This window comes from Melospiza melodia, chromosome 1 (assembly GCF_035770615.1).
Source record: "Melospiza melodia melodia isolate bMelMel2 chromosome 1, bMelMel2.pri, whole genome shotgun sequence".
Classification (NCBI taxonomy): domain Eukaryota; kingdom Metazoa; phylum Chordata; class Aves; order Passeriformes; family Passerellidae; genus Melospiza; species Melospiza melodia.
Genome location: NC_086194.1, coordinates 86,630,765 through 86,645,008, shown reverse-complemented (window position 1 = coordinate 86,645,008; position 14,244 = coordinate 86,630,765). Strand labels below are relative to the sequence as shown.

At 41.2% G+C, this 14,244-nt stretch overlaps 1 protein-coding gene across 1 annotated transcript; it reads left to right on the top strand.

Annotated features, from left to right (window-relative positions):
• The first annotated feature begins 329 nt into the window (after positions 1 to 329).
• On the top strand, positions 330 to 12,347 carry SMIM13 (small integral membrane protein 13). The gene is made up of 2 exons (XM_063160771.1): positions 330 to 482; positions 8,929 to 12,347. The coding sequence occupies exons 1-2, from the start codon at positions 407 to 409 to the stop codon at positions 9,120 to 9,122; spliced, it is 270 nt and encodes an 89-aa protein (XP_063016841.1). The 5' UTR covers positions 330 to 406; the 3' UTR covers positions 9,123 to 12,347.
• The last annotated feature ends 1,897 nt before the right edge of the window (positions 12,348 to 14,244 follow it).

The following is a 14,244-nucleotide window of genomic DNA, read 5'->3' as shown; positions in this document are numbered from 1 at the left end:
GATCAGGCCGCTTAGAGCCCCGCCAACCTGGCCTTGAGTAACCTCTCCGTGAGTCCTACGGGAACTCTGCCCCACTCGGAGCTCCAGCCACCGCCTCGGGGCTTTACCCCACACGCCGCTCCCCCCGCCCTCACACAGCCTTCACCGCCCCCGCCATCACCGCCGTGCCGCAGGGCGCACTGGGACTTGTAGTCCTCGCTGGCGGGGATTGCCCTTCCGCTGCGACAGCTGCCGAGGAAGACAAACTACAGCTCCCAGCACGCCTCGCGCACCCCCCGCGCCAGCGCGATGCTCGGCGAGCACCGCCCCGCCTGGCCGCCGGCTCCTCGGCGGCGGGAGGAGGAGCAGGAGCGGGAGCGGGGCCGCCGGCCCGGCCCGGGTCCTGCCGGCTGCCCCCGGCCGCGCCATGTGGCAGAGCGTCGGGCTGACCCTGCTGGTGATCGTGGCCACGCTGGCCTGCGTGCTGCTGTTCATGCTGTGCGGTGAGTGCCGGGCTGCGGGCGGCGGCTGCCGGCCCGGCTGCGGCGGGCGGTGCTGGTGCCCCCCGGCCGCCCTCGCAGCGCCGCGCCGGGCTCGCAATCTGTGCTGGTTCCTCTCGGCTCGGATTGACTGCGGGAAGGAAAAGGGCACCGTGCCCCGGCCTGTGGGGGAGCGTGTGTGCTGTGCAGCGCCCTCTTCTCTTTGTTCCCGAGTCGTTTCCAGCCTTGAGGTGCTCCCAGAGCCTTACTTCGCTGTTTAAGTCGCCGTTTTCTCTGGAAATGAGGGCTTTTTTAGTGATGAGGCTCACTAAAAAAAAAGCAGTCACCCTGTGCGGCATCTACATGCACGGGTCTGAAATGCCAGTGAGCGCAGGAAGTAAACTTGGGACTGGCATCCCTCACGTTCTGACATCTGTTTGCTAGAATTGGCTGAAGACAGCTCTTAGAAGGTTTTTCCTTACGTGGATGGAGAGGGAGAGGCCAGGGAGGATCTCGTCACCCTCTACAACCACCTGACATGAGGCTCTAGTGAGGGCCATCTGCTGTGCACGCAGTGAGAGGCCCAGGGGAAAAGGCCTTAAACTGAGACAGGGGAGATTTAGAGTAGATATTAGAAAATATTTTTTCATTGTTAGGTTGGTTGGGGATTGGAACAGGTTGCCCAGGGAGGTGCTGGAGTCACCATCCCTGGAGGTTTTTTAAGAGATGTCTGGATGTGGCGCTGGGAGATGGTTTAGTGATTTAGGGGTTACAGTGGCAATGCTGGGTGAATGGTCGGACTGGATGATTCATCCAAGGCTGTTTTTTGTAAAATTCTTTTTATTTTTTTAGTACACAGAGAGAAGGGTTATTTCAATGGAAGGGATGACTTGCAGGTCTTTTGGGAGTTCCTGGAAGGAATCAGCAGTGCAGTGTGTGAATGTTGTGGCCAATATGGAGAACTTGCAGCTCTCAAAACAAACAAACAAACAAAAACCACACCAGCAAATTCAAGCTATGCCATAAAAGGTGATGTCAGGCTTGTGAGACTTACAATCACTTATAAGCCTACCTGGCACCTTGGCGACAGGTGTGTTTACAAGGGGTATCTGAAAAACTGAGGGAGCAAAGTGAAGACTGATGTTTAATAGTTTAAAAAATGCTAATCGTTGTCAAAATGTCAAAGCATTGTGGAGAGATTTTGCATTATCAAGGGACTGGATGGGGATATGGGAAGTGAAGTCAAGTGTATGAAGTAAGGCATGTAGAAACTGAAAGTTTTACACATGTAATTTGTGTGGAGAAATATAATGGAACCAAACTGAGCTGCTATTATCCCAAAGAAGGGATTAGCTGAAGTAATTGCAAGCATTTCTCCAAAATATCTCTGTAATCCTTTGTAGCTACCAAACAGGCAATCAAACTTCAGAAGCCTGAAATAGAAGAGAAAATGTCATTATGCTGCTATAGGAATCATCCATGTGCCTGTGTCTCACACAGTGTATTTTCTTGTTAAAGTGTATTACCTCATTAAAAAAATGAAATCCTAGTTTCTTTTTGAAAAGATAGGGTTTCCATAGCAATTCTTTGTTGGAGCTGTGAAATTATTCCTGCATGAAGAAGCTCTAAACAGGTTAGATCTGTCAAGCCTGGAAAATAGGTGACTGGAGAAGGGGTGATGGTATATCACTGACTAGCAAGTCAAAAGTGAAGTGGGAAGCGTTATGAAATGTCATCATTGCAGAGGAGTTGGAGTACATGAAGTTAAATGGTCGAGCAACAGGCTGAAAACAAAAAATTTTCTTTTACACTATGGGGAAATAATTTGCAAGCTCGTTAATAAGGAATATTTTGCATGCTGAAACTTCTGCCATTTAAATTCCTGGAAGAGAGGTCAATGTCTTGGTCATGATCTTGGGTGAGGAAATCTGTGAAATGCTGATAACTGGAACTGCAAGGCTGTACTTTGCTTGGTCTCATGCTCTTTTCCTGCATGTCCTGTACTGTCTGTTGTTACAGACTAAACAGTGACCTGAGCAGACCTTTATTCATGTTTCTCTCATGTTTCTCTACCCTCATTAGGTGTTGACTGGCCACTTTTCAACTGTTAGAAGATGCAGCATGGCAATTGCTAGGGCTTTTATATGGAAGTATGAATACAAGGTCTTTGTTTACTATCTTGCTGAAAGTGTAATACAATTGTGCAAGCACTGTGCATCGTTTTCCTCAGGCCCTTCTGCCTTTGTCTGTATATGACAAGTGGAATTGGAATGCTAAGCTTTAACTTTGGCTGATAACATCATCATTTGCCTAGTGATTTCTTGGTTAAAGAAAGCAGAAGCAATGAATAACTTTATTTTTAAGTGGCTTGTAAATACTTAGCTTGTTTGGAGTTACATATTGGACATTCATCTTAAATTCCATAAATACGTTGCTTTGAATCCTTCATTGTATTTTACTTTAATCAGTGTCAGACTTTATAAAATGATTGCTAAAAGTCACCTAGATTTCAGGTGTACTGAACACAGGAAGCTGATACATTAATTGGGTTTTTTGGGGAGGGATTTGAACTATTACCATGCTAGAAGTGATTCAGTGGGATTTGATAGTGATTTATAGTATTTGTAATTATTTTTTTCATCACTCAGCATTTATTAATTAATTAATATTGGTTATACCACTTAACTTCTCTTGCACAGAAAATATTCAAGGAAAACAGTGTCAAGAACACTACTGGAAAAAAAAAAAAAAGAGTACTTTGAACTTAATTGTTTATCTGTGCTAGTGACAGGCAGTTTCCCTGGGAAGGCTGGAAAAAGTAGCAACATCCAGGTGAGAAGGTGGCAGAGAAACTGCCTAAGTGCTGTGTGGGACAGGATGTGAGCAAAAGCCAGCCAGTGAGACATACAAATTAATGGACAAATCTGACACAGGAAGGGCTGGATATAATCTGGAGTAAGCCTGATCTGATGATGAAGATATTTTCCAGCAATCTGACAAGACGTGTTGAAACAGCCTTGAGAGAACGGGTCAAGAGCGTAAAGAGCTGGGACTTGGATTTGAATGGCTCATAAAAGAACTCATGGTGTGATTGCCTGTAGAGAGTAATAAACTTAAATATCCAGGATCATGTGGATTTCTGCTGTACCTCCACATATAATGTGATAAGGGCTATTAAACAATGAGTAAAACATTCACTTTACCTTTTTTTTTTCAACATGAGAAGACAAAATTCAGAGCACAGATTATCAGAAGTTATTTTGACTGGTTCTTCAGCAATGTGAATTAGGCATTTATGTCTGTAAATGTACTTTGAATAAATGACCCGATTTTCTTTTCTTTAAAACATGTCTGAATGCTGGCAACTGCTACTTTCAGTGTTAATCTGAATTAGTTGAGAAGCACGAGAGGCTTGCAGCTAGCATTTGTAAACTGATCACATCTGACACAGAAACCACTGAGGTACTGTAAACACAGCAAATTTTCAGTTGCTCTTTTAAAAGTGGAACTAAGATAACTTGATCCCACTTCTTTTATCCCCACCTTTTCTGATTTTCTTTTTCTGGTGGTCTTATTGCTGCTTTTGTGTATTCCATGTACCTCTGAGATGGGAGGAACTTGTGCATAGTCAAGGATATAGGATAAAATAAAATACCAGCCAAGGTGAACTCTGGTACTGCTTACCTCTGTGTATTTTTTCTGTTTTCCCAGTGTAGCAATGCATGAAGCCAAGTGAAATTGCCAAAGTGCCTTCACTGGAACAGATGGAAGCATTCATCTCATTTGTCAAAAGAGGCTAATGAAATGCGGGTTGGGACATACAACCTTAAAATAAAAATCATGTAACTCTAAGTGCTGAAATGAATGAGTGGTTCACTTCAGAAGTATGAGTTCAGTTGCAGATGGGAAAACATTTCAGCCCTAAATTCTGCCTGCATAACTTTTCTTTAATGCTTTGCTTAAAGAGTTTGGTAACTATCTTCAAGGAGTGATTCTTGGGAAATACCTTAACAGATGAGGAAAGTCATGCTCGATTAGACCACTCGTAAAGAGAAAATATCCTTTAATTTGAAGTGGAGTTTTCAAACAGTTGTAAATGGGAGATGAGAAGAGGGCAAATTTCCTTTTGCTCAATCAGCAAGTGCTAGTGTTGCATTAAGTGGGAGCAGGTTTATGGAGCTGTGCAGAGCCAAGCACCGTGTCACCTGATGTCCTCTGTTATCCCAGTGTCAGAGTAGTGCTTCCTTCAGGCTGATCCTCTCCATAGCAAAGCTATCCACTAGGGCAGTGTACTAGAGCTGCACTGTTTCAGAGATGTGCATGAAGTGACTTGGGCATGGCTGCAGGAGTTATCTAACAGAGCTCAGAGAAGAGCCCTGTTCTCCCAAATTGCAGGTTAGCATCTCAAGAGCTTCATGCTTTTTTTTTTTTTTTTTTTTTTTTTTGTTAGCTGTAGCTGTTTAGGATTTTCTGCGATGAATACTTCAGCATTTGAATATAGGAAACATTCACCATGGTGATACCCCAATTTTAAATTAGTACCCATGTTCTGGCATGATAGGATCCTATTTTCAAATCAGTAGGGACAAAGAAGTAAAATTATCTTGCAAAACTACACAGGAATTCCACAGCAGGGTCAGAACTGGAAGCTCAGTTTTCTCTGTGCTGTTATTGCAGTTACTGCATCACCATCCTGCCTTTCTTGGTTTCACTTCTATTTCACATAAGAAAGATCAAGTTGCTTTTACTCAGCGCTCCATATTAACACTGGGGGTTTTCTTTTGTTTGCTTCTCCTGATTCAAATGGAAGAGGAAAATGTGCTCCAATAAAGAAAACTCAGCTGTTGCATCCAAGGCAGTGAAAGGTGAATGAAGTAGATGGGCCTGAGACTTGTTATCCCTCACTTTTGGAGTGGGAGTAACTTTGTAGTTGGATCACTGTTTCTTTCTCCTTTACAAAGAACCGGGAGCTGATGTGGGAAGTGACAGAAAAAGCAGTTTTGATGAAGTTCAGTCAAACCATAAAATCTGTTTAACATCTGAATTGCGTGGATGTTACCTACATCCTCTATGAGTTAGTCAAAGGCTTTGACTCACAGCCCCACCTTCACAAACACATTGCATTGTGATTTATTAGAGGGGGGTTGACATACTGATGGCACAGTACCAGATGTGTCTTTGCATGGCATCTGGCCGTGGCATTTTTAATTGAGGTGGTGGCACCCAGCTTTTAATAAGTACTAAACTCTGCAAGGCTGGGTGCTGCTGTTTTGCCTAGCTGCTGGTAGCTTAGATTTTGTAACACTGGATTCAGGTATGTGCTACATCAAGAGCTGGATCCCCTGCTTTGCACTGTGCTGATGTATGTTTGATCTGGCTTTCTGCTTTGAGAGGCAACTTCTTTCACCAGTTAGTGTAGAAATATTATGTGTTATAGACTGTGTGTCATCACTGCTTGTTTGCTGAAGGCAGGTTGTGGGTGTGCTGTTTGGCTTCCACAGGCTCAGTCAAGCTAATGATGATTTTAAAAGGTAAATCAAATAGCTAAAGAAAATAAAGCAAGCACTGAAAGAGTGATTCTAATCAAATGTTTTCTGTGTGGTGAAGCTAAACCTGCTTCTTTGAGAGCAGCTTACCTGAACAGAGTGGAAGTGTTAGAGGTGCAAACCAATGGTGTCACTTACGTGTCCAGGAAGCGCTCTACAGCAAAAAGCCCACAAAGCAAAACTGAGCCACATACAGAAAGGAATGCCTTGAGATGCTCATTTTCCTTTTCTTGTGTGTGTATTTTAAATTTACAATTATTTTCTTTTTTTAAACACAGTTATGTAACTTGCAGTTCTTCAGTATGGCACAGTGACGGGTGTTACCATTTTGCAGTGTTCTTAAGAGAATGAATCAGAAGACAATGCACTTTCTATTAATTTCTCAGAGACAATGTGAATCTGCCTCCAGGCTTTGTGTCTGTGTGGTTTTGTTTAATGATGTATTTAGCTGATATTGTTGCTGGAGAGATTTATTTCTATCCCCAGAATAACTTATTCTTTAGTAGTCCGGTTATTTCCAAGGAAATTCTTCTTTATTTAGGGACAGGGAGCCTCAGCTGAAGAGGCAAGTGCAAACTTAATTTGGACAAGTTGTGTTTGTTTTGGGGATTTTTTTTTTTTTTTTACCTTTCCATCCAAGCTGGGACAGTAACTAGAGCAAGTGAAAGAAATCTTTCTACTTTGATTACTTTATACCTAAAGGTTTCTGGTACAGGCTAGGAGACCTTGTGAGGTTTTTTGTTCTGGTTTTCAAGCCTGGTTGCCCTCCCACTAATGCCTTTGGCTTAGCCTTTTGTAATTTTCTTTTCAACCCGCTGTCTTGTGGTTTGTTTCACCTGCCTGTTACCTCTGGTCTGTTTGTTTGCCTGCTAGAACCAGTTCCCTTGGCTGGTTATTTACACTGTCTTGTTTGTAGTCTGAGGCTAGAGAACTCCAAAATCTTGTTTATGGCACTTGGGGTTTTGGATACTTAGACCGTTCTGCTCTGCTCTCTAACTCAGACCAAACACTGAAAAGAAATCAGTGCTGTTTTTCTTGATAGTGCAAATGAACTTCCTATGTTCTTTAGTATTTCCCCAAAACACACCCCGTAGTGATTCTGGGTGTTAAGTAACCTGTTTGCAGTGGTAGAGGAAGCATGTAGTTCACTTTATTTAGTGTAAGTTAAAATACCTCCTTTAATGGGATATCTATTCACACCAAATATACTCAAGTCAGGCTTCTGAAAAGTGCCCTAAAACCCTTCTGGGAATGCCCTGAATATTTTTGCCTCATCCTCCTCCCTCTCCTCTTTCAACGGAAGCAACCTTCAAAGAGCTGCTAGCTCAAGTTTTACTTCTAGTTCTGAAAGAAAAGAGAAGCCAAACCCAGCCATCTACCATCAAATTTTTTTTATAGGTGCAAGGGAATTTAATACATTTGTGGGACAACAGATTCTATTTAATCATAAGTCATTAAGGGGTTAGGTATTCATGGGAAAGGAAATATTGTGTAGGTTCTGGGAATTAATTTAGATCATAAAAGGTTTTCATATAGAAGTTTTTCTTCAATTTCCTCAGGAGCAGAGAAGTTACTGAAATTAAAAAACCGCAGGATGTAAAAAGTATTCCAGGAAGGAGGAGAAGGATGGGATCTTGTTTTTGTCATAAGGAGTGGATTGCCTGTATTGACTCTGATTATAGAAGAGGAAGAAATACAGAGGTGCTGTGGTTATATAAGTGTTATTTAGTTATTTATTAGTTAGTTGGTAGTCTTTCTCCCCCCTTTCTACTATGTCCTGTTATCCATTCCCAGAAGTCTGCTTCTGCTGGAAGCTGTGTAATTGGGAGGACAGTTTTCCCTAGCTCTGTAAAACAGGGCTCTTTATATCTGAATAGGTCAGCAGTATAGGCTTGAATAGCTGGCAAGACCTTCTGAACAGAGAATGGGAATATTAAATATATAGCTCTGTGCAGGCAGATGGGTTGTGGTGTTGCAAACGATGTTTGTATAGCATTTATTTTCAATGAGCTGTTTAAATTTTGCTCCACTTAACTGTATTTCACAGAGAAGTTGTATTCCTGTTTGGTGGGTTCTCTTAAAATGAAGATTCTGGCTTAGGTTTAGATATATTTATATCTGCTTTTTCTATTTTTTTTTGGCTACCAGTTACAAAAACACTTAGACAAGACAGAGGAGGAGGAGCAGGTGGATCTAAGTATTTTTTAAGATAGATTCTAGAAATGTGGCCATCTCAGCTCTTTATTTGCATAATTTTGGGATCTAGAGTATTTTAGCAGTGGAGCAGAACATAGATTTACTGCAGAATGTTAATTTTACTTAGTGGGATTTCGGCACGATGAGGGATCTCATTGAATTTGGGGGATGTGGTCTTTTAGTGAACATAAGGAAGACCTTGTCCATTTCAGAATAGGATTTACTATAAAATATGATATTAATTTGAGGCTCTGAGTAAGTGTGCTTAATATTGATTATGTAATGCAACTTTTAAAATGTGATTTCCAGAATGGAATGTTTGCTGGGTGAGGGGAGAAATTCTAGTGCTTTCACAGACCCTGTGTAATGAATCCTGAGTCCTTGTTTGAGATATAACCACAGGACTTCTTTTTTTCCTGACCATTAAGACCTTTCTCTGTGTGATGGTGATCACCCACCTGCTTGCTGTGGCAGTTCAGTTTGGAATGTGTAGGGCTTTTCCTGGAGCTTAAATGTTATTCTGGATGAGGACGAACTTGACGAAGTCGAATTGGTTTTTACAGGACTGTAAAAAGGAGTGGATGTGCTGTGGAGGGCTGTTGGGGTTGGCAAATAGAGGATGGGAGCTGATCAAAATTTTTTTTCCCTTTGGTGATACACTTTGCCAGCGAGCTGACTATCAATTTGTATGAAGTAACTAAGCAGTATCTCTTTTCTCTCTCCTGCAGGATGGTATGTGGTCTGGCAATTGTTCCTGTCTAAATTCAAATTCCTGAGAGAATTGATAGGTGATACAGGGTCCCAGCAGGGAGACAACGAGCCTTCAGAAGCTGAAACTGAACAGGAAACTCCACCCTCGCCTCAGAGAGGGAGGCAGAAATCGGCTCGGCAGCGAAGGGCACCTACGGAAGACACGACTTAAAGTATCCACTGAACTTCTGTGTAAACTGTGAATGGGTCACACCTCTGCACTGGGTCCTTCAGTGGTGTGACCTCACTGAGAAACCGACCTGAGGTACCATTGATCCCTGTGGACCTTTACTTCTGAGCTACCAATGGATGATGCTCCTGCAGTAGAGGTTCGGGGAGGGCTTCTGCAGCAAGTCACAGAGTACTGGAAGAAGGGAGGGGCAGAGAGAAATCTCCATCACAAAAGTGCTGAGCTCCTGTATCTCCGGTCTCACGTCTCAGCACGCAGATGAAGAACAGGTCCTGGACCATAGGCTTAGCCTTTGCATTAGTCTGAACATAGTAAATATTTCAGACTTAAAATAGTTTATAAATTATTTTTTCTTTACAGCACTGTAACTACATATAATGAAATTGAGTTTTATTTCCTTAGCTGTATATGAATATATATATTTTTTCAACCTTGAGAAAGCATGTGAACTAAAAAATCAGTTGAAAGAATATCCTGCTTTAGAATGTATTCTAAAGTGAAATTTTAGTTAAGTTCTTGTATATATAAAAAGTATAAATGAAATATGAAAAACTCTATTAGGTGCACTTGATTTGGAGGTTTTTATTATCTCCTCTTTTTTAAAAAAGAAGGAGATGCAAAGAAAGCAATTGGATAACAAGACCTTTTTTCTTGGTTTTGGTATATAAGAAGGATTATAGTTTAAATAGTCCTGCTAGGCTTCTGAATGTTTTTCCTGAACCTTACTCCAAGTCCAACCTGTGCTGAAGACGGGAAGGTGTCTGGGTGTCTGGGTTATGCACTGCTCACTGTTTAATATTCTGAAGTGTCATCTTTGGTATTTGGATAATGAGCCCTTCTCTTAGCTCTCCTTGTACACCTTAACGTCAGGTGTTTGGTATCTAACCTAACTTTTTTTCCTTGAAGCAGTTAAGGCTCTCTTAGCAGTTTGTCAGATATTGCTGGGACACTCTGACAGTGTTCCAGCAGGGAATTCGATACCTCATGTTTGCTGGAGGACTTACAGATTTTTACCAGTAATCAGCAGTTGCTCCTGTTTTCTCTGAGGATGAGTTCTGCAGCTGTTTTGACATTGCACTTCACAACGAAGTGCTCCACTTCTGTGTATCTAGGAACTCTGAAGATTGATGCATGAGATTTTGTAAAGATGAGGAGCATGCATGTAACCACCTCTGTGTGTATGAGAGAGAACTACCAACAGGTCTCATCTTGAACAGCTTCAGTTTTCTCTCAAAGTTTGGATATGTGGTAGTGTTTGGATCATTGTTCCATGTATAAAAACTTAATCAGGACTTTAAGATCGATCTTGTATTTTTAGCTGTTAAGAAGTTTAAACCTGTGGCTTCCAAATTGTGGTTTGGTTCAGTTATATGGCTGAAAGCAGCAGCATTTAGGTTTTTCATCAAGTAGGCCTACATCTGGGAAAAGAGCACTCTGTTAGTGCCTTTATGTTTTAATTTGTCAGTTTTGGATAGTGATCAAAATCCAATGAGGGCCATTCACTTCTTAAAATCATTTAGATGTTTCGGTATTAAAATATGTAAGACAGATCAGCCCTGACCTTCGTTTGGAGTCCAAAAGACTGTTTCATTTGCTAGCATGTATATATTAAGCATAAGGTTATGTTTTGAAGCATGATTAGGCAATGCTATGCACATATCCTGTAAACATGTTGAAATACTGATTGTTTCCTCCTCTGTCTTTCGTGCTGGCAAGGGAATGTCTAATGATGGTTGATTGTTTTTTCTTTTCGTTTTTTTTCCTTTAATTAGTAAACTTCCCATTTATTCAAACTGAGCAGAAGCAATCAGATTCTATTCCCTGCTGCTTCCAGTTTGCCTCACATAACTTAATGTCACGATTTTCTTGTGTGCTTATGTCTTGTCACATGGTGAGACTTCCAGCCTAGCAATGCTAATCAAATACTGGGACAATTTTCTGAAGAAATTAGCATCTTTGTCTTAAGCTTTGCTAATACAGCTTACAAATAAACTAGCTCTGTACTGACATAGGATATTGACACTCCACTGCACTTCACTTTATCTAGACTTTAGTGTACAGAAGACAGCAAAAGGCTGAGGTCTATAGCGTCCCTGGCAAAGAAACAGTAACTTAGTTCCTGCTTCTAGGAGCTGTGAAGAAATGTGAAATTATGGCAATATATATGGCTAGTTTAGGGTAGCTCTGAAGGTGCAACAATCAAGACTCTGGAGCAAGATAATGAAGGAGAAATCCATATGGGTTTGAATGAGGACACTGATCAAATATGCAATAAGATGGACATGAAACCTCTGGGTAGCTCATCTGCTCTAGCCAAACAATTTCCTTCTCCCCTCCATGCCGTCTGTAGATGTACATTTCACTCCCCAAGTTATTTTCAGTCTCTTTCTTTTCTTAAACAGCTGATGCTATTTTTTTAATGTTGTGACATAGCTGCCAATAATGCTGTCTCCCTAGTGTGTAGCTTTAATGATCTTACTAGTAGCAGGCCAAAGGTATATAATATAAAGTGGTTTGGAAGAATTTTGAAATGCTAATGTGTTCTGTCAATGCTTAATTTTTCTTGAAGGAAACCGTAGTGAAATCTTTGTATGGGGCACTTGATGCAAATGTGTAAGAGCGAAGCTGCGTGTGTGGGACATGTGCTTGTGATAAGACCTGGGTTGTGATTGCTGGCAGTCCAATATACTCATGTCTTCAGGTGTTCTTACCAATGTCCTTCTGAAACGTTATGGTGGGTAAGCACTTAACTTTGAACTCACCCATCCAAGTCTGAAACCTTATGAAGGCAACAAACAGGTTGGTCTTGTTTTGTTTAGTGGGATCTATTTTTAAAACGATTGCCTTATTGTTGCAGCCGTTACCTTGAATGTATTTTGGGTTCTTATTTTAAATACAGTCATATCATCTTTGTTGCAGGAGCTATGTAACTTTGAATAAGCAGTAATTTCCTGTGTTGTATGTGACAGTGTTGCAATTTGTGATCACATTGCTGCTTAATATCAGGTTTTACACTGAACTAGACCTGTGTATGTCCTTCTGTTTCATTTGGAAATGACCAGCATAAAGAATGTGTTCAGTGTGGTCATTTGCTTCTTCAGTGTTAAAAAACTGTACCTAAAGCTTTTGTGGTTGTCTGTATTCATCATTACTGTTCTTTTAACTGACTGCACAGATGAAAAATAAAATAACCAGTCTTGATATGAATGTTTGACCTGAGTGATTTTCTGATTACATTTTTGAGTGGGATTTTGTCTGTAGAATTGTTTGAGTGTGAAGCACTACAAAAGAGGACTTGTCAAAAATCACATTCTAGCTGGTGTAACACCTGCAGATGACTTCATTGTAGTGGGCAGGTTTGTGTATATCTTTTAGAGTAGTTAGTAAATGTGGTTTTTCTGCCTTATACCTTGAAAGTTGTAATTTCATTTTAGCAACTAAAAACCCAAAACAAACAACAAATTCCCCCAAAAAATCAAGCCACCTCCCCACTCTGCTTTTTTTGATCTAAGACTGGTTGTAGACTCTAGTTTTTCCTAATGTAAGTGTCTTGATGAAGTAGGAAATTCTTATTTTGGAAATGAAGATGTATAGGAGAAGGAAGTGAAAACATGCTTCATCCTTTACTGCTTCTGTTGAGTAAAATACATTGTATCCTGGGTTATTTTATTTAATAATGAGACATTAAAAGATTCTGAAGGAAAGTCTGAAATATGAGAGAACAAACTGTTCTGCTGTTGTTCTAATCTTCTTACTTTTAAAAATGGGCTATTAACAGAGTATTGCAAATGTCTTGGTGTTATGTGACTTGAGCACCTGGGTCTTTTCACTGGGAAAGTTGAATTTGTATGTGGTGGTTTGTGTTGGGGGCTAATATAAGTGAGAACAATCAGTGAAGGGCAACTGGTGTCAAGCGCACATGAAACACGTGGTTGCTTTTCTGCTTTGGTGCTGATCCCAAAGAACCCCTTTGTGGCCCATTCCAATGGGATGAATGAAGGTGCCATTGAATAAGTTTGCCTCAAAAGCTGTTTTAACTTGTACTATGGGTGCTCGTGTGCTGTCAGGGGTCTCCTGTGGCCTTGGGTGTATGTAATTAAAATACACAATCTTTATAAAATATAAGCAGTGTTACATCTTGTTTGGGTTTTGCTTTCATGAACATTTTTTTTCTGTGATCAGACTGGAAGTTGGCAGTGTCAATATGCTGAGTTTTACGTTAAATGTTAAGGACATGAATATTGCTGTGTTCTTCATGTTGACCAGAAGCTCTTATGTTTTGATCATCTGTGGGTGTTTATAATCACAGTGTTATCTCTGAAAGTTGGATGGAAGTGAGACACTTTGGCACTGTTTCACAGCGCCTGGGAGAAGGCTCTCATCTGGTGTAGGGCTAGTATTCATGTCTAGCAGTGTTGGACTCCACTTCAGGAATTATTTTCACAAAGGGGGACAATGTGATCCAGTACATCTTGGGCTTTATTTTCCGTGTTTCTATTCACAGGGCTCATTTTCCATAGCAGGAAATGAATAGCACAAATGTTCATTTAACTTTGGTAGCTAAGAGACTCTAATATGTAGGGAAAGATGGGGTAGGGCCATAATGTGGCCACCCTGGTCACTGTCCAAGTATAGAACACATAACCTACTAATTGTGGTTTACCTGTCTTTGCTGGCTTGTTTTGTGTCACTGCCGCCGTGACTCGTCCCAAATGCTGGCAGTGTACTTGAACTGAGAAGGGTAAGAAGATGTGGGATCTGTGGCCTGAGAGGTAGTTGCCTGTAAACCTTTCTCCCTGGGTCTGGGTGTGCTGAACAATTCAGGCAGCTGACTTCGGTCCACAGTCTATTAAAACATCCAGCCTTCTATGCAGGTAACAGTCAAGTTTCAAAATGAGAAGTTACATGTAACCTGTGTCTTCCTCAGAATGCTACAAAGGAGAACACCTTGCTCTATGTCACGTCAATTTCCTCTCCTCTGCACTAGAGTATTTTACCATCTTTTTTGGGGAGTCTAAAGCCTTCTGGCAGCAAATTTGTTTGTTCACAAGTAACACAGGCTGTGGCTCAAAGCAAGTTTTGCTACAACTGTGCTAAGTTGTAC